A 24,726-nucleotide genomic window follows, 5' to 3' on the forward strand; every position below is an offset into this window, starting at 1 on the left:
TTCTGTCCTAGTGATAGCTACGATTGCTTATTAACTCATAAATACAGATTTATTAATATTGATTAGACTTCATGGGCAACCCTTTAATATAGCAATCATTCAAGATTATGCTTCAACTACCAATTGAGAAGAAAATGAAGCTGATAATCTTTAGGATCAAATCCAATTGGAAAAAAACAAAACTTTAAAGCAAGATGTGTTGTTTGTGATTGGAGACTGGAATGCCAATGTTGGAAACACAAAGAAAGAAAATATTAAACTGTATGGCTTAGGAAACTGAAATGCAGCAGGGGATCAGCTTATCAATATCTGCTGTTCTAATTATTTCATGGCTGTCTTCAAACAACGAAAATAATGCCTCTATAAATGGATATTATCAGATGGAGGATGTACAAATCAAATTACATTATTGATAAAAGGAGGTGGAAGGTCTCAATTAGCATCAAAGACATGGCCAGGTGCTAACTGTTGAACAGATCAGAGAGCTGTTACAAAATACAACAAGCAGTAGTACAAGAGCATCTGTAAAGACACTGAATATGGAAATAAACAAGGGAAAAGGAAGGTCTTCCAAAAATGCTCTGAACTCAGAAGGTGTTCCAGTCTTAATATCTTGAAGAATGCCAAGAAACAAATAGATGTTGATTCAAAGATAAAAGATGGAAGCAATATGCTGAAATACTGTGCAATAGAAATAGAATATAACAGAACACAATAGAATTCTTTATTGACCAAGTGTAATTGGACACGCAAGGAATTTATCTTCGGTGCATAAGCTCTCTATACATAAAAATACATTCATCAAGAATCATAAGATACAACACTTAGTGATAGTCATAGGATACTAGATAAGCAATCAAGTCATACTAGGAAACTAAATAAAGCAATATAAATTGTAAAGATACAAGCAACAAAGTTATAGTCATAAGTAGGAGGAGATAGATAATAGGAAGGATGAGAAGAAGAATAGTAATACAGTCTTAGTAAATAGTTGACAGTGTTGTGGGAATTAGTTGTTTAGCAGACTGTTGGCATGCAGAGAAAAACTGTCCTTGTGTCTAGTTGTTCTGATGTGCAGTGCTCTATAATGTCATTTAGAGGGTAGAAGTTGAAACAATGTATGTCCAGAATGTGAGGGGTCTCTAGATATTTTCACAGCCCTCTTTTTGACTCGTGCAGTATACAGGTCCTCAATGGAAGGCAGGTTGGTAGTAATTGTTTTTTCTGCAGTTCTAATTATCCGTTGAAGTTTGTGTCTGTCTTGGTTGCAGTGCCAAACCAGTTATAAAGGTGCAGATGAGAGACTCAATAATTCCTCTGTACAACTGAGTCAGCAGCTCCTTGGGCAGACTGAGCTTTCTGAGTTGGCGCTTTTTGATGACTGTTTTGATGTTAGGTGTCCATTTTAAGACTTGAGATATGATAGAACCTAGAAACTTGAAGGTCTCTACTGTTGATACTGTGTTGTCTAGTATTGTAAGAGGTGGTTGTATAGGAGAGTTTCTCCTAAAATCTACCACCATTTCTACGGTTTTGAGTGTATTCAGTTCCAGATTGTTCCGGTCACACCAAAAGGCTAGTTGTTCAACCTCCCGTCTGTATGCAGATTCGTCGTTGTCTCGAATGAGATCAAGCACTGTGGTATCATCCGCAAACTTCAGCACTTTAACAGAGGGATTTTTTGAAATGCAGTCATTGGTATATAGAGAAGTAGAGAGAGCACACAGCCCTGGGGGCGCTCCCGTGCTAATTGTAAAGGTATCTGATGTGATGTTGCCTAGCTTCACCTGCTGCTTCCTGTTTGTTAGGAAGCTTATGATCCACTTACAAGTATGGTTAGGTACAGCTAGCTGATTTAGTTTAGTTAGAAGAATATCTGGAATGATGGTATTGAATGCTGAGCTGAAGTCTACAAAGAGGACCCTTGAATATGTCTTTGGATTTTCAAGATATTGTAGGACGTAGTGATAGTTTTCAAGTAAGCCAGCACTAGCCTTTCAAAGGTTTTCATAACTACAAATGTTAGAGCAACCGGTCTGAAGTCATTCAGTTCCTTGATGGAGGATTTCTTTGGCACTGGGATGACAGAAGAGTGCTTGAAGCAAGAAGGAACATAGCACATCTCTAGTGATTTATTAAAGATGTGGGTGAAGATGGAGGCCAATTGGTCAGCACAGACTTTTAAGCAAGAAGGAGTTACCTTGTCTGGCCCTGGTGCTTTTCCAGGCTTTTGTCTGTGAAATAGATCTTGCACTTCTTTTTCTGTGATCACCAGAGGTTGTGAACCCAATGGGTTGGAGCCAGTTGTAGGAGGCTTCGACATTGTTGGTGTGTCTGAGATGGGGATTGTGGAGATAGGCGGCAGTAGTGTCCTCTCAAATGTACAGTAAAACACATTCAGGTCATCTGCCAGTTGTTGATTTCCTTTAGCATGGGAACGAAGTTTGCTGTGACTGGTGATATTTTTAAGAGTTTTCCACATGTTTGCTGGTTCATTTGTTGAGAACTGATTCCTTAGCTTTTCAGAGTAGCTTCTTTTTGCTGCTCTGATCTCCCTTGTAAATATGTTTCTGGCCTGATTGTACAACATTCTATCACCTTTTATGCAGATGTAGATGTCAAGATACCTTAGAAGATAACAACTTACAAGAACATATAGTACCAGAAGATAAAATTAAATCAACAGTCTGGTCATTGCTAAGTCAAAAGCTACAGGAACTGTTGGAATACAACAGTATGACAACCAACAGAAGAAGAACCAAGGTTCCAACAGAACTATGCCAGCAAATCTGGAACATGACAAAATATGACCTAAAATAAGAAGAGATCAGTCTGCACTCCAACACCAAAACTAGTAGACTTAAGGGAGTGTGCAAACACTTTTGTACAATATCCTTAATGCCATATGCCAGCAAAATAATGCTCAGGACCATCCAACACAGATTAGAGCCTTACATGGAAAATGAGATGCCATAGATTCAAGCTGACTTTAGAAAAGGTGGGAAAGACAAGATATTATTGCTGGTGCATGCTGGATAATTGGGAAAGCCAGAGAATGCCCAAAATATGTCAATGTGTGCTTCATCAATTATAGAAAGACCTTTGATTGTATCAGTCATGTCAAGTTGTCAAAAATGCTCCAAAAAATGGGAATCCAAGAATGTTATCTTCATGAGAAACGTGTATAGGTCGAGAAGCCACAGTACGGACAGAACATAGCAGACAGACTAGTTCAATGCACTCAATGGAGTGCAACAAAGCTGCATACTCTTTCCTTATTTATTCAGCTGATGTGTGTAATGTATCAATAGAAGCTGGATTGAAAGAACAGAAAGGTGATTTTAAAATTAGAAGAAGGAGCACCAGTAAACTGCACTATGCTGATGTCAGTCCTGACAGCCAAAAACACAGAAGATCTACAAGCCCTACTATTAAAAATCAAAGGGCACAGTGAAAAAAATGGGACTAAAATTAAATATAAAGAAGACCAAACTAAATGGCAACAGAACAATCAGTGCTGGAATCTGCAGTGAAAATATTGAAGTGGAGGAGAGCTGCCTTTTAGGATCAATCCTTAACAAAATAAGAAGTAGTCAAGAAATACGTCACAGACTGACACTTATGTCCATTCCTACAAAAACCAAAGTCATGCAACCATGCTATTTCCTATGAAATTTTTTCTATAGAAGGAAAAATTGGACTTTAAAAAATCAGGATAGGAAAAGTATTGATGCCTTTGAACATTGGTGGGAGAGAAAACTCCTGAAAATACTGCTCACAGTCAGTAAAACAAACTGATGGATCATTGAACAAATCAACTCAAAAGTTCTGACTCAACCATGCTCAAATTACCCAACTTCAGACACATTATGCGAACACCCAGCTGTCTAATGCTGAGAAAGGTGGAAGGAAGGAGAAGAAAAGGACGACTAGCAGCAAGGGGGATGAAATCAGTTATGATGGTAATGAGTGCACCATTGGGAGATTGAAATAATAGGGATAAATCATCATGAAGGAAATCTGTGAAAACTTCAAAATGAGTTGAGGACACATAATCATAATCAAATAAAGGCTTTGTATTTTCGTACATGTGTTTTGAAAATAGGATTGACTTATAAAGGGAGCACATAATCATAGATGGAAATGCGTTTAAACCTTGGACTTCTATAGGTGTTTCTTCACTAAAATTTCATTAATTTAAAATGATTTATGACTTGCTAAAGGTTTAATGGGATTAAAAAACTACATATTTATCAAGTAGGGTTTTTTTTTCTATGAACAACAGGTAACTAATTTGATACCATGTACTAGTGTGGAACCATCTTTATATTATGTGCTGCAGTATAATAAAGCTAAGGTGATACTGCCATATACCTCCATTGATTCTGTCCACCCATATCTTATTACTACAAATGGATAAGACACTGCTTTGCTTTTGTGACATATCTGTTTTTTTGTCTTTTCTAGCCATCACAATTGGCCGCTTGGGCTATGTCTGTCCTCAGGAAGTGGCACCGATGTTGCAGCAGTTTATCAGACCCTGGTTAGTGTTTATAAAGAGGCAAAGAAACAGACTTTGGGGCTTGCTTTTCAGGAGTTAAATCAGACTGGAGACATCTTCCATATGGGCTCAATCTTAGTGCATGGTTTGGGAAATGCATTGCTTTTGGTCTTTCTTGCTTTCTTAACATATGAAAGATGTATTCTTGTTCATAGGTGTACATCTTTGAGGAACATTCGTGATAATGAAGAGAAGGATTCTGCTTTCCGTGGCATCTGTATGATGATTGGAGTAAACCCTGGTGGAGTTGTACAAGTAAATAAGCTTTAAAGATTATTGTGCATTGTTACATATGCTATCCCAGGCTGAACAAGAAGGTAGATCTTGCTGTACTGGTAAATCTACTGTTAAAATAATTAACAATGTTTGGCTTGGAAATGCTTAGCTATAATAATAGTCAGTTATGAAATAGATTTTTACATGAGACAATCTTTAAATTTTACATGTGTCTCCTTTGCTAGACTCCAAATACAGATGTTTATCTAGTATTTCTAAAAAGATTTGGTCCTACTACCTTGAACTTTGCCAGCCTAATTCATAATAATCAGACATTTACTCAGTCTTGTGTAAGTTTCCATTTGTTATGGTTCTTCATTTCTCATTAATTGACATTAGAGCTGGCTGTTCCATTTTCTATAGTATTTTTCAGATGCTCATTAAAATATAGAAAACTGGTCAAAAATATCCAGTATATTACATACAGTAGTTCCACAAGATCTTTCTTGCCAGATTTCTTAGTTTCATCATACCGGTTAGATTTTTTGATTTCATGCCCTATACTTTTGTATAATGATAAATGTGGTTTTTTGTTGGATTGAACTATAATCTGTAGTGAATGTCTTCTTAAGAATTCTCATATTTTTGTAGGATTTTATTTTCTTCTGTGATGCTGTTGCTTCATGGGTGAGTCCAAAGGATGACCTGAGAGATATGTTTTATAAGGTAGGTCACCATCATTGGAAGAGGTTCGTTTGGCAGTATATTAAGAGTAGTACTCTTTATTTTAAAATTTGCTTTACTTTAGTAAGTTGATGCTGTTTGTTTTTATATATATATATACTCCTGTTATTTCCTAGCTTATATCTCTGAATTTTCTTTCCGAGGTTTTTTGGGAGGCTGTAGATTTTAGTACTTCAAGTAGTTTAGTAATTCCAGTAATTTTATGTGAGAGGGGGTTGTACTGATAAGGGTGTGGTTGTAATGGTGTGCCTTTTTCTTCTCCCCCAATGTGTGATAATGTATTTTTTTCAGATTCTCCATGGTTTCAAAGATCAAGTTGGGGAAGATAACTGGCAGCAGTTCTCAGAGCAGTTTCCTCCACTTCTGAAAGAGAGGCTTGCTGCATTCTATGGTGTTTAGGCGAAGCAGCAAAACCATACTTGGTGAGTTCCAAGAATGTTGAGTGAGATTTTATCCCCACAATTAAAAGGAAGAATGGGTAACTAAAAGGGGGTGGAACATTTTTTTTAAAGAAATCTTGTCTCAAGGATGAAAAATTGAGAAGAAAGGGATAGACATTCCAGTTCTAACCACTAATCCATACTGATTTTAAAGATCCAGCCTTTTCATTTTTCTTTATGTATTAGGACAAAAAATATACCGATAAGACTTTAATATCCACCATAACCAGTGGTGTTGATTTTTATTGCTCTTGAATTGTGGCCAGTTTCCACTTCTAATTGTAGCTGAATTAATTTAACTAATTACATGATGAAAGTTAGATAACTGTGGTAAAATGAGTTGTAGAAAATGGTTGTCTTGTGAATTGAGTGTGTTGTTTTTTTACTTTTTTTTAATTCTGATCTTTTTCTTTCCTCAGGTTCCTGTATGCGCTGGGAGGGATACTGGGAACTCGTCCACAACCCAGTGTTGCAGATCCCTGTTAATGGGGGGTTAGGGAGGACGGGAAGAGCATTGTGGGACATAAAATGACTGCTCCCCATCTCCTGAAATTTACAAAGTTGGGGGGGAGGGTGGGCCTCCATAACCAATTGAAACAAAAACCAGGGTATCTCAGTGGCAGAAGGAAAGGCTTCTTTATTCAGAGGCCTTCATAGATGGAATGGGGTGGGGTGGGACTCGGCCCTGCGCTGAGAAAAGGGAGCAAACTTAAACTGCAACACTCTTGAGAAGGGGATCTAACTAGGGGCCATCATAAAGAACTAGCTAATAATAATAATAAGGGATAGGTTTAAGATGTTAAAAAGGATTTAAAAGCTACAGTGGTTTAAAGCCAGCTGATGAAGAGGGATGGGTTAAAATGTAATCCAAGGGGGTTATACTACTGTATATTTCCAGTCACTGGGATTCAAGAGATAAAGCTATTCTTCACCTTTTCAAGACTGCATGGTGACCAAGAAGTAGATTAGCAAATCTGTGAGTAGCCCATAATGACTAATTGTAAGCATTTTCATCTAGGAACCTTAAAGAAACCCACAAAATCTTTTTGCCATAATAATTGCCATGGCACTGTGTGCTAGAAGTGATGCTCAGTGCAAAGGCAGCCTATGATCTTGCAGGGACCTGCTAGCCATCTAGAGAGCAGTCTTTTTCATAAGAAATACTGTTGGAGAAGCATGTCTTCATTTTTTCTAAGATGCCACAGTGCAATGAGTCTTTTACCCTGTTATTCAGCTGTTACTTTGTGACACTGCTATTACATTGCTTCAGTTGCAGGAGGCAGGAAGGAGTAAGGAGGGAAACTGAATTTTACCTGGGAATGACTATACAGGACAAACATGGGCAGAAAGCAATGCATTTTTTAAATGGCTCGTGGCATACAACGTCCTGCACTCTTCTGATCAGAGCGGTATTTTACATGGTGGTTATTTACATTTTCTGTCTTAAGGACTTCTTTTCCACATTCACCATCCTGGCTTACATAAGAAATAGTAAACGTAACAAAGTACAGAAGAATGATTAAACAGGGAACCCACCATGAATGATCAGTGAAAGCTTGTAGCTTTTGCTGCATATTTAAATGGAGTTACTATCTTAAGAAATTCTCATCAGATTCAGTTACGTTATTCTCTGACAATGGGGGATTACTGAATGCTTTTAACATAGTTAAAGCCATAGATTTTTTAAATAAGAAATGAACATGTTGAAGTAGAAGCCCATTTCCCCAAAGGCAGCTAGGATGTGGGGGAAAGGGAATACTGCTTCACTTAATGAAACACTTTTTGGAAAAATGAGGAATGCTTGAGGAGAGGTAATACTCAAAAGGAACACTCTGCAGAATAACCAAGAGCAAGATTTGTGCAAAGCAGTGTTTGTCTACAGACAGCTTGCTGACAAGGAACAAGTGAGCTGAGCCACATCTCCAGCTTTCTTAGCAGATCCCAATGGAACTTCGGCAACATCAGGATTAATAGCCAGACAACTAGGTTGAACTGTGCCTTGTGTCCTGCATTGCTTCTGAGGGTGGTAAACAAAAGTGGTGAGACTACTTAGATGTTAAAGAAGATTTATGTGCAAAAAGGACATCTCTTTCCGGGGTTAAAGTTATACTTTCTGACAGTAACTGATGGTGACATTCTTGGTACTGTGTATGAATTTTTAAAAGTGTATTTGTGAGATTGCCCAGTAACTTAAGCTTCACTGATTCACCTATCTCCATTTTTCTTTATATCTCTGGCCTCTGTTGCATATGTTAATTATGCTTGCAGTTCTTGGAATTTGACATAGAACTTGCTGGGGCATTACCGTTAAGGCCTTTGTGCCAGAAAATCATTTCATTTTGGAGATGACACATACCTAGGTGAAAGCTGCTATTCTCATTTTTGGATCTGATTATTAGAAGGTGGGGCACACCCTTGCATCTTCGCATCTCCTCAAAAAGGTCAAAGAAACAATAGTAAAATTGCAGATAGCAAACTTCCTGAATTCATCTTTTTAATAGCATCAAACTTGAGCAGGTCTCTGAAAGCAATCGGCTAGTTCTTTGCATTTTAATTGTTTTATTACAAGTGTTCCTCCTTGTGCTGTATTCTCCTTGTCCTGGGGGGAGGGGGAGCAGAGATTCTATTGGTTTTTAAATGCATGGGAAAGAAATATGCATATTTGGAGGTGGAATCCTGGCTTGTGCTTTGAAACCAAGTTTCCAGGAATATGAAAAGAAGGCTGTGCACTCTACCATCCAGTGAAGTTTAAGCTACTTGGCCTGACTGCCTCTTGAAATGGAATTTGTCTTTTGTACAAGTGCTTCTAGTATTGCCTCCTGTTTGTTAATCCTGGATTTGTATATTTGTAAATGTGCCGTAATGTTTCCAATGGTGGAACTGCAGTGTACCTAGTGTTGAAGCAGCTGCTTGCACCTTGCTCAAATGAGATTTTTCTCATTTTTATGTATAATTTTTGTCAACTAAAAAAAATTCCTGTGACTCCAGTTTCCTTGTTTCCGACCACTTTCTTTGTCTTAAATTAAATGTTTTTCATTGTATTTTCCAATGTACTGACTCAGTGTCACCCCAAAATTCAACTGGGCTGAAGAATCCTGAATTCTGTATTTCCTAATGCTCAACTTTTATTAATTTTTCCCTTGAACTGCCTTGTTGAAGATAGTACTTCTGGGGAGGGTGGGAAACTATTTTTTCAAGTAACTTCAGTTTGTTGGTAAAAAGATTTGCCTTTTCAGGTTATCATAATATAGTTGGTAAAATGAAACATTTTTTGAAAAGATGCACTTGAGTAATGTGGAATTAGAATTCTAAACTATACACAAACCCAAGATTATTTCCTTTCTAATATAGATGTATGTGCTAGTGAAGCTGCTGGAGCCCTTTGATAACCATTATTTTGCAATGAACTCAGAAGATAACTAGATTTATGCAAATTCTCAGGCTTTCAGAAAAGAGGAAAGTTAGAGGTCACAACAACAATTTCTTGTGCTGTATCCTTAGAGACAGCTGTAACAACTTTCCTGTTATTTGGACTTGAGGTATTAAATGTACTTATTTATTTATTTGATTTGTCAATCGCTTGCAAGATAATAGGTATAAGTATAAACATAATTATGAATACATGAAATGGATACATATAAGAAAAATAAAAAGAAACAATAGGACAGGGACGGCAGGCATGTTGATGCGCTTATGCATGCCCCCTACAGACCTCTTAGGAAAGGGGTGGGGTCAATAGTAGACAGTCTAAGGTTAAAGTTTTTGGGGTTTGGGGAAGAAACCAGAGTCAGGTAGAGTATTCCAGACATTGAGCACTCTGTTGCTGAAGTCGTATTTCCTGCAATCAAGTTTGGTGCAGTTTACCTTGAGTTTGTATCTATTGTTTGCTCTTGTATTGTTATGGTTGAAACAAGTATTCATTGACAGGCAGGACATTGCAATATATAATTTTATGTACTATACTTAGATTGGACCGAAGGCGGCATAGCTCTAGATTTTCTAGGTCTAGAATTTCAAGTCTGGTGGCATCAGGTATTCTACAACGAGTAGAGGAGTGGAGAACTCTTGTGAAATATTTCTGGACTTTCTCAGCTGTGTTAATATCAGACACGTAATGCGGGTTCCAGACTGAAGAGCTGTATTCAAGTATTGGTCTAGCAAAGGTTTTGTATGCTCTAGTTAGTAGTTAGTGATACTACCAGAGAAAAAGCTACATAGGATTAGGTTAACAACTCAATGCTTTTTTGGCTATGTAGTTACCGTGGGCTCTAGCACTTAGATCATTAGCATTTAGATCATTGGCTGATGCAATATATACATCAGAACTTTAGCCACTAGCCAATTTTCTGGTAAGATGCATTTCATCTATATTATAGATTTGTTACTACACAAAGTCAACTACAGGAATTTACTATTTTATCTTTCTAGACAAGGTTGTCCTGGAGCGCCTTTAAACTAGATGGTAGTCATGCTTGTATAATGTTTAGTTACCAAAAACATTTCAGTTATATTTAAACAAAAGTAAAATGATTGTATATTTTATGCTTGCATTTGCACAATTTACTTTTATACTACATACTTGAATATGCACATAACCATATATTTATTTGTTCGTACATATATTCTGAAAATCTTACAATGCAATCCTCTCCTGCTAAATTCCTCAATTGTCTTAGTCCTCGTCGAGATGTTAAAACAGCAGCCCGTTTTGCTAATAGCAAATGTAAAAGAATGTTTTCAAAACATGTCATAAGCCAGATAATAAACAGCCGGATTTCGGGAAGAGTATGGTTGAGGCTGCCAAAATTCAGCTGCCACCCGTGGAACCATTGTTTAAAAGCTACTACTTGAGTAGACGTTCTCGTGCGCACGCTCCGTACTTAGAACCCAGAAAATCGGGGACTTGTGGAAGCAACTCCTAAAAGGTTGCCTTGCGTCATCAAATGGCGCCGGAAGCTGTTGCTCCTTGGAGACGAGACGCGCGAAGGCGGGCGCGGTCTTGTCAAGACGAAGCTGTCTTAAATCGACTGTGCCGGTTCTTCCCTTCCGACGAAAGTGGTTGAGGCAGGTTGCCGTGAGGATTAGGATCCTGGCTCACTGCTGGGGCCAGGAAACAGGACTCGGCGTTGGGGTTAATCTGTGTGGAGCTCCGCACCTGCAGAACGGAGCTCTTCTAACGGCGCTAAGGCGGGCGTGACCGCTCTTCGTTTGCCCTGCTATCTGCCTGAACGGGGGAGTTGTCTTCGGCAACAAGAGCTGGATTTTTCACTTGCTGCACTTCCCGGAGAGGTCCATGATAAGCGTGCGTGGAGGAAGGAAGCGAAAGGCGGAGGGCGGCAGAAGAGCAGCCCTTTTTTCGAATCGGCTCTGGGCTGTGCGCGCGGGGAAGAGCAAGATAAGGAGGTTCGGTTCTAAAAAAACTGCTAAAATTGTGATAATAAGTGTTAGAGAAGTAGTTGCTTTTGCGAGATCTGGACTCTGGCTCTCTATGATGTCAAAGGAAATAAGATATCTTTGCGGAATCTGTTCCAGGGTTTATTTCATTAGGAAAAATGACAGCCATTTCAGAACAGACATTTTTCTCCTCCTGAACTATGCTTTGCCCATAGGATGTGCATGAACCGAACATTCCTGATGTAGCTGGGAACCATAGCGTTGTATGATTGGATCATGCAGCAGTTTTATTTGTGTGGAGTCCACTCTCATTTTCAGATGAAAGTTTGGAAGTCAGAATGCCAGCAATTTTTGTAATCTTATTCTTTTCTCTTCCTATGAACCTTATTGTTTGAAAAGAGATAAGACCAAATAAGATTATTTCTTCATTTATCATTCAGAAGTCATCTTCTTCTTAATTATCTAGGAATGTTTTTGAATGTCCAGTAGATAATTTCTTTTTACATCTTGTACCTTGAGCATTATTTTAAAATTGTCAGGCTTAAGTGGTCCTATAATTTATGCTCTCAAAAATTCCTTTTTGCCTCATAAAACTTGCATTATTAGTTGAAATATCTATTTCTAATAAAATAAGGTATAACTTTGGTTTTTATCATTCCTTATCTGAATTGTTTGCTTCTTGCCTTCCTGCAGCAATGGAAACTGTCCCAGGTTCTTCTGTTGAACAGCAAGGCTCTGACATTGACTCTGACACAGAGAGCAAAATAGATCCAGATACCCAAGCCCTGGAATATGTGGAGCGTGTTCTTGGAACTTCAAATCAGTCCAGGCAAGCAACCCAGTGTCTGCCTCCAGAGTCTCTCTCAATAGGTGGTGGTAGAGTCCGAACATCAGACCTCAAATCACCTCTAGAACTGAAAAAATCTATTGTTGAAGAAACTGTTTCAGGGCTGTTATCTCTTCCTCTAGAGTTGATTTTAGAAATCTGTTCCTACCTGCAAGCCAGGTTTGTTTTGCATGTCCTTCCTTTAGTCTGCAAGACACTGAGGGACATTGTTCAAGATGAAGTCACTTGGAGAATTCGACTTTTAAAAAGAATTGGCAATTGCTATCCAGTTGTAGAAGGTAGGTGGGTTTTCTTTCTAGCTGTTGGTGACCTGTATTTTAGCTTTTTCACAAGCAGATTCTCGCATCATTAACTTTTGATTTTAAGAGAAGGTGGAACTGGTGTTTTAAATGTCGAGGATGTTAGGAGGAAGAAAGATGCTAAAAGGAGTTTTCCTTTTTGTCTAAAAAGTGAGAGGGTTATCACTAAGAATGAGTAGAAATTTCACTCTTGAGCTACTTTTCAAATGCTCTAATTTGTAAATATTGCTGTAAGAATTCTGAGTAGAACAACAATAAATATTTCCTAGCCTGCTTCTCTTTCATTTTTGGAATGTTGCAGGTAAGCTCAGTAATATTGTCTCTCAACTGATAGTACCAAGTCCTTTTCCATTTAAAGATAACATCTTTAACGTGTTAGTTCCCATTACAATATTAGAATTTGTCATAAGTTATTTTTACAGTGTTGCAATTCAGGCTACATTATGTAAAACTTCTGTGTTTTAGTATCTATCCTTTTTTTGTGTTTAAATTCTGTAAACATGTTAACACTTATATGCAAAACCACTATATAAATAAGGCACATAAACTTCTCTATATTGCTTAATTTTTTTTTACAAAAAAACCAAAAAAACCTCTGTTTTTTTATTTTTTGGCAGGTAATGATTTTAATTGGCCAACAGCTTGCATTGAACTAGAAGAACACCTCCAACAATGGGCAGATAGTGGCAAAAACACAGAGTATTTTTCCCTTACTGAAGGGCACTTTGCTTCTGTTGATTCTGTATTGCTCCTTCAGGTAAAAATCTGTCTCTCTTTGCTGTTTTTAATGATGCAGTTAAAGGACATTCTTCAACATCCAAAGTTTAGTTAAAAGGAGCATGTTGAAAAATGTTCTGCATTTTCATTTTTGAGAAATAACTAACAAAATTCATCTGGCCAAATAGTTTCCTCGATGTTATGCTCCATTATAAGCATAAGTATCTCATAGTAGGAGCTAGTTGTGTATTTGTTAGCATTTTATATGAAATGATTCTTTAGACCTAAATGCTGAGTAGAAGATTAACTGTGGCCACTTCCTATTAAAAATATCAACCCCCATTTGTCTATCATTTAATTTAAAAAGTACTCATTGATTGATTGCTTTCCATTATCCTTATTCTTGATTAATTACTGCTAAAATACTGTATTTGTCAAACCATTCTCATATTGTCTTTATAATGGGCTTTCAGTTTTATGCTTGTTTATTTATTTCCATTTATATAGCCGCCTATCTTACTTGTAGGAGTACTTGTGGCTTACATGTAAAAACAACAGAAAAATTAACTTACATAAATTAAAACAATAGATTACAAAAATAAAAATGCAGGAGAATATCAACCAACGCCCATAAGCAATGCAGCCATCTTGCAGGCTCCCCACATCCACTGGGGACTTGAAGGATTTTCTAAAGGCCAAGATTGGACACAACCTGACCTAAGGGGACATAATTTTCCAGACAGTGGATGATACAGCATTAAAGGCTCTCCTCCTCTTGGATCCTGTTAGATAGAACTGCTTCATGCATGGGACCCACAATACATCATTTCTGCTGGATCTGATGGAATGGGTAAAGGCAATCGGGAAGGCAGTCCTTCACAGCAACCAAGCCTCATGCCTTATAAGGATTTGTAGATCACCTTGAAACAAATTAGCAACCAACACAGCTCAGAGAACAGAGGTATAATGCACATCAATCTTGGATGCACATATTTTATTTATTTTTCAAATTTAGAAATCACCCATTTCCTTCACAGAGGGACTCTGGGCAGCATACACATCAAATATTGCCATATTTGCATTAGCTGTAGCTTCTGAATGCTCTTTAAGGGCAGGCCTATGTAGAGCATGTTACAGGAATCCACCAGGGAAGTGATCAGGGTATGAGTGACAGAGACTATACATAAGGGGTGGGGGTGTTGTACTGAAAAAACGTTGGATGTCTGCTCACTGTCTTTGTGATACTATTCTGAAATATGAGGAACACTAACTGATATAATTTGATTAGCATTTATTTTTGTTATCCAGGGTGGGGAGTTGTGCATTTCTGGCTCTCGAGACCGAAATGTCAACTTGTGGGATCTAAAGCAGCTGGGCAAAGCACCAGAAAAAGTTCTAGTGAAAGCACTGGGGACAGAGCGCAGTGGAACACACAAGGTAACTGGAGATTCTGAAGCAGATCAATATATTAAACATAAATATTAAGCATTATTACAGAAAGTCTGTATTATCAACTCCCATCTGATAGCCCCATTCCATTGATAGCCCCTTTCCATTGTTTAAGCTGGAAAATAAAGTGCAATGAGTTTCTGTGTGCATGAGATGTAGTCCTTGAGTTAATATTGTAATTGAGCCTTCCATTGTAGTCATAAGTAATGATAGTCATAGAGCAGGTCACCATATGACCAGTACCAGTTTTATGACCTGTTTTGCAGCAGTCATTAAGCAAATGCAGTCATCGTAAAGGAACACTGTGGTCATTGTGCAACCCCATTGTTTGCTATGGGGCAGTTTTGTCAGAAACGAGAGGTAAACGCTGGTTTCCTGCAAAATTGTAATTCATGACTATGTGCCTAAAGGGTGTTGCAAATGACTGTAAATATGGGCCGGTTGTTGAGCGCTCAAAATATGGTCACATTGGGGGAGCAGACATCAGAATTTCAGAACCAGGTTGTAACTATGTTCTGGGGGACCCATCATAAATTCAAACAATTGTTAATTGACTGGTCATAAATCAAGGACTACCTATAAGTGTATGACATTTCTCATGATTTGGGAATGTTCTAATTAATAGCAGTACATCACTGTTTCTCTCTGTTGAATATTAAACCTTTCCCTTTTACAATCTTCCCTGGTAGCTTCTTTGTTGTTTACTGTAAAAAATAAAATAAAATGGCCAATTCTTTTTTACGGCTTGTTATAAAGCAAAGTAGGTATATATGTGATATATTTGCTATCTGGCAGACATATGGCCTCTTGCTTCCAGAAAACAGATGGCATTTAGAAGACCTTTCAGTCTTCTCTAATCTTGAGCAGAGAGTGACCATTCCCAGTAAAAAGGAATGGAATGCTTCATCACTTTACTCTGGTGATGCCTCAGTGCAATATCTTCTGCAGTGGATATAGAACGGTCCATGCACCCCTGTTAAAATGCCAGGCTTTTGAGATGTAAAAAAATAAGACCAAGATAAATCACTTCAGAATCCTTTCCACCTTTAGCTTATAAGCTGTACAATTCAATTGAAAAACAAATTGAAATCTTTTTTTTTTTTTGGGGGGAATAAAAAACTTACAATAATGTATTTGCATAAAGATGCACACCCTTAAACTAATACTTTGTTGAAGCACCTTCTGACAACATTCAATCTTTTATTTGACCTTCTAGTGAAGCCATTATTTTGTTGATTTGGACTGGAGCTATGCTTTGGGTCATTGTCATGTTAAAAGGAGAAATTCCTCTATCTTCAGGATTTTAGCAGAGATTTTGTGCCAAAATTGACTCATATTTGGAACATTTCATAATTTTCTCCACCTTGAATAAAGCCCAAGTTCCATTTATAGAAAAGCAGCCCAAAAATATAATGCTTCACTGTGGACATGGTGTAACTTTTGATGGTGCACAGTGTTGTTTCTGCGCAAAACATACTTCTAGAAATCATGGCTAAAATGTTCATCATTGGTCGCATCAGACCATAATACATTTTTCCACACGCTTTTGTCAGTCTTGATGTAGATTTTTGCAAAAGGCTTTGATGTTTTTCTTCCTAAGAAAAGACTTCCACCTTGCCACCCTACCCCGTACCCCAGACATAAGAATATGGGAGATTGTTCCCACGTGTAGTATAAAACCAGAACGTGTCAAATATTTCTGCGGCCCCTTTAATGTTGCTATAGGCCTCTTGGCAGTTTCTTGGATCAGTTTTCTTCTTGTTTTTTCATTAATTTTGGGAAGCACAACCAGTTCTTGATAATGTCACATTGTGCCATATTTTCTCCACTTGTTAATGACTGTCTCACTGTGCTCCATGGTATATGCACTGGAAATTTTTTAGTGTCCATCTTCTGACTAATAACTCCAACAGGTACCTTTGATGCTTTGTAAACTCTTTGTGAACCATGATTTTTGCTGTAAGAGGCAATAGAGTAAATATCAGAAAAATCCTACTAGAACAGCTGAACTTTATATAGGCCTGATCAGGATCACTTTAATTAATGGCAGGTGTGCATTGAATACTATTTTATATAAGTTTGAATGTCATTGGTTAATTTTGAGCACAACTACATTCCTACTTATAAGAGGGTGTGAACATTTGTGAAGCCACTTTTCTCTAGTCTTTTTTTGTAATTCCCCCCTTCCCCCAAAAAGGTTTTCAGTTTTTCAATTGAATTGTACGGCTTAAGAATACTGAAGCAATTTATCTTGGTTTCATTTTTTTTACACTTGAAAAACCTAGCATTTTAACAAGCCTGTAGACTTTCTATATCCACTGTAGATCAAAAAATTGTGATACCAAATTGAAACTGAATTTCTATTCTAAAATGATATAGATTTTATTAGAAATATACAATGATGCATATTTATTAAGCTGTTGTAACTTATTTCATATATAACAGAAGATTGGTTGTCTTCAGAGAACAAAAGCATTTGCTGTAGTTTTATTACAATGTATAATCATTGAAAAGATTAGCTGGAGCTGTCATATATATTTTTGTCCCTGCTCCCCCCCCTTTTTTTTCCAACCCCCCCCCCACCATCTAGGGGTGGGTTTGGTCTCTGGCTTCACATGATAACCGTGTATGTTCAGGCTCCTGGGACAGCACAGTGAAGTTATGGGATATAGCTGCTGACGGAAAACAATTTGGAGAAATCAGGTACTGTTGCTGTTTATCCCCTTATGCTATATTTATTTGGAAGAGTAAATGGCAAAAGGAAAACTAGATTCAAAGAAACAGTATTAATAATGACCAGAGAATTAAGATATTGGCTTCAGTCCTTAATCGGGGCCCCAGAGAGATTTAACATCCTACTTCCTAAAATCAAATCATGATAAAAGGCCTAAAATAGTACAAGAATCCAGTCCTGAGTTATATTAAATGTCACAATAATTTCATCTAATTTTTTTCTTGTAGTATTTTCCAAGTATTTATTTAAAAAGACTAGATTAATGTACAATCAATATTGTATCACCATAAAAAGGAAAAACCAAAAAAGATTAGACAAAGGGTTGCGAAGGAGCATTGGAGGGTGAATAAGGACAGGAACTGATGCAGACCTACATAGAGCCAAAATATCAACTAAAATGTTATTTATTTGAGTTTAGGTTTACTATAATGTAAATATTGTACATCTTTCATCTTGATCTTCTATACCTTATTTCTCTGATATGCATAAATAGCAGTTTGCAGGTGCTTCTAGGAAATTTAGATTTTTTTTTCTCCCTGTCTTCCGGTCCATCCCCTTGTATTTGGCTGTGAGATATTTCAGGAAAAAAAAATCTTTAACTTGGATAGGTATAAGACGACAAAGAAAATTCCAACTCACTTACATAATAGCCCACCCTGTCACAGGGAAGGAGGTTATTCTACATAAATGTATTATGGCTGTAAGAACAGTGCAACCTTTTCTAGGCTTGTATTTCTAGAATTTCCACACTGACATGCTGGTTTTGGATCCAGAGAGCTGGAGGTTGCAAATTTAATGAAAATGAACTCTGTGGACCATTGGAATACACTTCCATATATATCAGACCTTAGCATATTGGATGTTTCATATAATAAACTAATTTCTGTGAAGGCTTCATCATCTGCATTAATTTATGCTATTTGAGTGGAGTCATTATGCAAATGTCAAAAATAACCAAGATATTCTTATCTGTTAAAAGTTTGTATTTAATGATATTCATATTTATATATATATACTTATATCACTATATGAATTACTTTGTTCAATTAATTCATTGAAATTAAAATTCTTTATAATTCAGCATGTAAATAAGCCCTCTATTGGCTCTTCTAATTTGTAGTCAAAGTTCAGTCGTAGATGACGCTAAATAGGCAGCCACTGCAAGTAGCAAAATGGGAACTAGCTACTGTAATTTATGTTGTAAATCATGTCAGTCTAGAAATAATGGGAAACCCAAGGCTGAACAAGGATTTACTGACCATAAAATATGCTTCTTGACACATCACCTGATCATTTCCTTTTGGATTCTAGTGAGAAAGCAGCTGTATTGTGCCTTTCTTATTTGCCTGACATTCTGGTCACAGGAACATATGACAAGAAAGTGTCAGTCTATGATCCACGAGGTTAGTACTAGTTGTTTCTTTACATTCTGAAGACTTAAAATGCCTGCTTGCAAACGATCATTGTCACCACAGTTAAGGCATAGAGGTTGCATGATTGCATTTCAGGTGCTTGGTAACTGGCTGGCATTTATGATTGGTTGCAGGGTCCCCCAGTCATGTGATTAAGCCATTTTTCAGCAAAAAGTGCCCATAGGATAAGCTGGAATGAAACTTATAACCATGTGTTTCACTTAATGACTATGTGGTTTGCTTGATAATTGCAGTGACTTGCTTAACAAAACAATGCAAAAACAATCATAAAATTGAGTCTGATCACATAGTGACTCGACATACAACCTCAATAACATCATCAAACTTCTGAACTTGATTATGGTTGTAAGTCTTAGATTACTATATGCCAGGATCTTCTTATCTCAATGGACCAAGAACAGTCAGAAAAGAAAGGATTATTCCATCTATCTAGACATTTAGATGTCTTCTGTGCCAGATATAGGCAAATTGTAGATGCTCCCAAATAATTACTACCATGTGGAAGTCTTGCCCATTCACAAAATGTCTATGAACCAATCACAAAACACTCAGTTATGAGTGAGCAAACTATTGAGTTTATTCCCATCGTTCTCACTAGCCACCAAAGATGCTTTCTACTTCTTCAGTTTACACTTATCTTTTTTTTAGAAAAGAAGGTCCATTTCTGGACATGGTTGCAGTCATCTCCCATTTTTATTTTCCCTATGGCCAATGCAAAGCCTAGAAGTACAATGTTTTTGAAAATAATTGGTATTGCAGCACTTTCCCATGTATTTATGTTTAAATCAATATAATTTTTATTTTAAAAAATTTAAATTAGGTTGGGGCGGTAGGAAATTAACTGGCATCAAAAGGCATATTGGTAGCTCAGAGTACGTTGTCTCCCTACAGCTACAATTAATTTCTGAAGACTGCCATCTCAAGCAGAAAGTTTGGTGCAAGAAAATTATAATTCCCCACTCTGGTTGTTTGGGTATAAATTGTTATGATGAGTAATACATACTAGTTTTCTATATGTAATAGGAACACACACACACACACACACACCCAAATTCATTAGGAGTGGTGAGACAGGGAGGAGCTGGCAAGAGTATTCCTAAAGGAAGCTCTGCTTTCTCTCCTGCTTGCAGTTATCTTGATAATTAAATGGCAAGCCTCAATGTAGAGAAAGAATTTGTATGTGATTATAGTTGAGCAAGCCACCAATTTTATAAGATTTATCTTGTGCAGGTGACTGGGCTCTTGTGATGCATCTCTTGGCCCTCTCTCACAGCTGCTTGTGCCCCAGTGATGAGCCGCAGGCTTCACTCCAATGCAGTCCTATCCCTTGCAGCTGACGAACACTTCATTATCTCTGGCAGTGAGGATCGAACGCTGGTCTGTTTTGACAGGAGGACCAATAGTGTGCTTCAAAGGCTTCAGGTGAGCTATTCAGCTTCAATCTCTTTTTCATGATAAAACTAGCCAACAGTTATATAGAAAAAAATCACCCAAGAAAAATTGAATCCTTTAACTATTCCATACAGATGTTCCTATTTTCTCTTAGATTTTAAATTGAACAGATCTGATAGAAGTCAGAAACGTATTAGAGTACAGGAATACAGTAAGAATACAGGAAGTTTGATAAGAATAAGGTAGTGTCAAGGAACTAGATTATATTAGTAAAATAATAGATAATGCAAAGCTAATAATACAAGGAAGTAGAAGATGAGATTAAGTAGGAGATGGAATGGATTTCCAGTAAGCATCATGGTAAAGTTAGACATCCTTGCTGAAGGGGAATAGTGTTTACGGTGAAAAGATCATGTGATTGCCATTCACGCTCTGAACTGTCAGTCCACATATGGAGACTACAAGAACTGAGGTTTTATGATTGGCTTATGAGTCAAATGGCTAGGAGTTTAGTGATATCTAAGCTCAACAGTTGTAACATAGCCTGTTGTGTACAAAACACTCTACCGAGTTTTATTTCTTAATCATATTTGGGATTATTTTTACTGCTTGGAAATATTAACAGCAAGTTTTTATGGTATTCACTGAGTGAATCTTATTCTCCTTGAGGAAAAAATAAATAAATGTGATTTTAAGGACTTGGGAAAAATTCTGGGTTTTCTGAATAAGGAACAAAAAAGTGTTGAGTTTAGAATATTAAAAAAACAGGGATATTCGGAATAAAAATTCAAAACTAATTATAAAAATCCTTTTTGCTTGGGTTCATTGGGGGAAAATGATATAATGAGACTTTGAAGATTGGATACTAGAGGAAACTAAAAGAAAATAAGTATTACAGCTAAAGGAGAAGTATATTTAAATTTGACCTGTTAAGAAAAAATGGAACAAAATAATTTAATTGTATATTTTGAAGGACATTTTGAACAATAGACACAAATTGTGTCTTAATTTTAAAAATGTTTGATACCATAGAAAGATTATATTTATGTCACAGAAGAAGAACAAACTATACTGAATAAGACTGAAACTGATTTGATTGAGGATTTAAATATGAGAAATTACAAGAATAACATGGAACAAGATAATAAAGTGGACATAAAAATGAAACTGATTGTCTTAATATTTAAAGGGGACATACAAATATTGAATCAGAAGAGTGATTTGGATAATATTTTTTTTACTATATGTACAAAAGAGATATTTTAAAGACTTGAAGGACTTTCTGAGATGGGATTAAAAAAATGAAAAAATAAATCAAATTCTAGGACATTATTTGAAGGGAACCAAAAACTAAGAAGTATGGGGAAGGAATCTATAGCTGGTTTATTTGATCAAGTTTAAAGTAGGTATTTATTGCTGGTAACACTTAATGGATTTTTGCTGATAAGAATTAAATTATTAGGATGATGAAATATAGGAGCTAAATAATAAGAAATTGGATAGAATTAAATGCATCACATATTTTTAATAACAATAAGGAAGAATAATGGAATTTAATATTTACCAGAGACAAAATGTATACAAGACCTTACTTTTGTATATAAGTTTTATAATAAACATCGTGACCATAGGAATTGTGATATTTCATACTTACGTCTGGTGTCATGTAGAACTGTGCCTATGGCAGTGATATTTATCTTTTCCCACAGCTGGACACATACCTATTTTCCATGTCATACCAGGGTTCTCAACTATGGGCTGGAGACAATCATGGAATGCTGTATGTCTTTGAGAACAATGGAGGGCATTTCCAGCACATTCGGGTATGGTACTGATGATAGATCATGGAGGGACAGAGAAATATGGTTCTTTTCTAATTTCCACACATAAAACAATTCTCTTTCATTTGATGTCTCACTGCTTTTTCTTTTGTCAGTATTTTGATGTAGGTCATCGCTCTCAGATCACTGGAGTGCAACACTCATTGGGTGCACTGTATACAACTTCCACTGACAAGACACTCCGTGTAAGAATTGTGATGGTATCTAAGTACTTTATTAGGAATAAACAGTTAATTTACCAATAGCAAAATCACTTAGACTTATATACCACTTTATAATACTTTACAGAAGTCTCTGAGTGGTTTACAATGTCAGCATATTGCCCCCAACAATCTGGGTTCTCATTTTATGAACCTCAGAAGGATAGAAGGCTGAGTCAACCTAGAGCTGGTCAAGGATTGAATTCCTGGCAGTGGAATGCAGAATTAGCCCACAATACTGCTCCACCATGGCTCATAGATTTCCAATCTATGTCTGTTTCACATGGGTTTATCAAAAGTAAATTCTATTTATTTTTTAATCTGTACAAAAAGTTGTATGAATTATATTTAAAAATGTCTATTTTCTTACAAAATATGCATTTCTAAACAATTGGTCCTTAACATGCTTTATATATTTGGTGGGTTTTCTCTTTGGACTGAAAAATCAAATCGAATCTAAAGAATAACTGAATTATTTGTTGCCTGGAAAAGTAGTTCTGGTAGTGTGGTGACTGAGGAGCAAAACAAAACAGAACAAAAGAATAATCACATCACTGTAGATTTGATCAGTGAAAGCAAAATTAATTCTGTCCACTATTTTTAAATATTTGACTGAAAAATAAAGCAGGAATGAGACCCTAGTTGCCATAAAGTTGTAGCTATAAACCAAAACATTTGATTATTTCAACAACTTTAGGGTAGCTTCAGAAAAAGATGATGAAATATGGCAAAGGCTATCTCATAGTATTTTCAAATGTTGTTTTCATATCACTGTGTACAGATTAAGCTCCTTCACTGCATACTGCCTGGCTTTATCAGATTCATAGACCATTATTTTGGAGAGTTGCTTATATCAAATAATTGCATTGGCACAAATGTTTTGGGACTTACAGCAAAGTAAAATAAGGCTTTTTTAAAAAAATGTTGTTATATTCTCGTATCATTTTTAGACTTAATCCTCTTGGATTTTTCTTTCAGATCCATGTTCCTACAGATCCACCAAAGGTCATCTGCTCACAGACCCACAGCTATGTGCTAAATGGGGTAAGGACAAGAGGCTGGAGATGCTGAAAGATATTCTGGGAAAGGCCTGCTGCAGCTATGAAAGGGAGGGATCCATTCACTATTGTCATCATTGTTTGGGGTCAAATTGAATTTTATTGCAGTTAGCTCTGCTTATCATCGGCATTTTGTTTTGTTTTGTTTGCAGATCTGTGCTAAAGGAAATATGGCAGTAGCTGCCTCAGGTGGTTTATCCTTGGAGGTTTGGAAACTCAGTATTTGATGATAAGCCACATAGTGATCCATGCTCTCACGTTCAGGATCATCAAGTACTTCCTTGTAGGTTCCAGATTTCTGGTGTCTGATGAATTGTTGTTGTTGTTGTTGTTTAATACGTTCTTTGGGACTGAATAATCAAACGTTGAAACCTCAGCCTTGCTTGCCCCAGTAGGGGTAACGCAGAGGCTTGAATGGAGGCTATCTGATTCACTTGAACCTTAACCTCATCCTTTCTTGCTGGCCCTCTCTCTCATTTCACTTTGTGTGGCTGAAACACAGATTTGTGTGTACTCTTTCCATCATCTGGCCCCTTCGAAGTCTGTCCCATTCAACATATCAGAGCAGTATCTTCTCTATGGCTTGATGGCCAAGAACTTATTGGCTTACCAGGTAAATAAGCACAGGTCTAAGCGTGAAAGGGTGAATTATGGGTAGAGGGGAGGGTGATGATTAGAGAGACTACCCAGATAGCCGGGCCTGGTAAATGTTTACATTTAATTAAAATATTCTGCCATAACGGTAGATCAAGATTTATGTTGCCTTTTTTCTCCCTTGTGGTAAGCAAAGCATGTCTTAAAGCATGATTTTTTTTAAGGGATTTGGTTTAGAATTAAGATGAACCCACTAAAAATAAGATTATATAGCAAACTTTGACTGTACAACAATTTTCTCAATTTTGTCATTAAATTATAACAAAAACAAGTTTTGAACAAGATGAACTGTTTCTTCAGTGACGTATAGTTCATATCTTGTGTTCAGCCATACAGTTTGGTTGGTTTTGTTTTAATATTATATATGAACCATATCACAGTATTTTATAAAGCATGGTTTGTCTAGCATTATTGAATTAGCCTTGAGGCTTATTCAGTATATCATGATTAAAGTAAACCATGTGTTAGCATAATGTGAAAATCCAGAATATAGACTGGAATACAACACAAAATGTCAGTTGTTGTATTATCATTTATGTTTTATTTATTTATTTGTCAGTCCTTTATCATTTTATAAGGAAGAATCTAAAGACTGGTTAAATTTGAATGCATTTGAATGTATGTACCTAAACTTGCTTTTGAATTATCCAACAAAAGCAAACTGAAAAGCTAAAACCCTTCCATCTTATTTTTGTTTATCTCTGAGAATTAGAAATGTTACTTACTATGAGCAGAAATAATTGGAGT

General features: G+C 36.7%; 2 protein-coding genes across 4 annotated transcripts in view; both read left to right on the forward strand.

The window, feature by feature from the left end:
* The window catches only part of TNPO2 (transportin 2), a 38,283-nt gene extending 29,335 nt beyond the window's left edge, over positions 1-8,948 (forward strand). For all 3 annotated transcript variants that reach the window (XM_026696299.2, XM_087924609.1, XM_087924608.1), the window contains exons 21-25: positions 4,468-4,543; positions 4,717-4,816; positions 5,429-5,503; positions 5,813-5,943; positions 6,381-8,948. In XM_026696299.2, the coding sequence (XP_026552084.1) occupies positions 4,468-4,543; positions 4,717-4,816; positions 5,429-5,503; positions 5,813-5,920 (359 nt within the window). In that variant the 3' untranslated portion in view covers positions 5,921-5,943; positions 6,381-8,948. The remainder of the gene's footprint in view (positions 1-4,467; positions 4,544-4,716; positions 4,817-5,428; positions 5,504-5,812; positions 5,944-6,380) is intronic.
* A 1,958-nt stretch (positions 8,949-10,906) lies between these two features.
* On the forward strand, positions 10,907-24,263 carry FBXW9 (F-box and WD repeat domain containing 9). The gene is made up of 11 exons (XM_026696292.2): positions 10,907-11,364; positions 12,049-12,480; positions 13,119-13,258; positions 14,527-14,655; positions 17,258-17,370; positions 18,713-18,804; positions 20,108-20,256; positions 21,936-22,049; positions 22,163-22,252; positions 23,246-23,311; positions 23,478-24,263. Exons 2-11 carry the CDS (start codon positions 12,051-12,053, stop codon positions 23,550-23,552), a joined length of 1,398 nt encoding a protein of 465 aa, XP_026552077.1. The 5' UTR covers positions 10,907-11,364; positions 12,049-12,050; the 3' UTR covers positions 23,553-24,263.
* The last annotated feature ends 463 nt before the right edge of the window (positions 24,264-24,726 follow it).

This window comes from Pseudonaja textilis, chromosome 2 (genome assembly GCF_049901715.1).
Source record: "Pseudonaja textilis isolate UNSWEBS1 chromosome 2, rPseTex1.2, whole genome shotgun sequence".
In the NCBI taxonomy this organism is placed as follows: domain Eukaryota; kingdom Metazoa; phylum Chordata; class Lepidosauria; order Squamata; family Elapidae; genus Pseudonaja; species Pseudonaja textilis.

What these genes read in the sequence shown, in the direction of transcription:
- FBXW9 (XM_026696292.2), top strand. Translation starts at nt 12,051, where the DNA reads ATGGAAACTGTCCCAGGTTCTTCTGTTGAACAGCAAGGCTCTGACATT. An exon ending in TTGCTATCCAGTTGTAGAAG is followed by an intron (nt 12,481 to 13,118) that starts GTAGGTGGGTTT and finishes ATTTTTTGGCAG; the next exon opens with GTAATGATTTTAATTGGCCA. An exon ending in CCACTGACAAGACACTCCGT is followed by an intron (nt 22,253 to 23,245) that starts GTAAGAATTGTG and finishes TTTTTCTTTCAG; the next exon opens with ATCCATGTTCCTACAGATCC.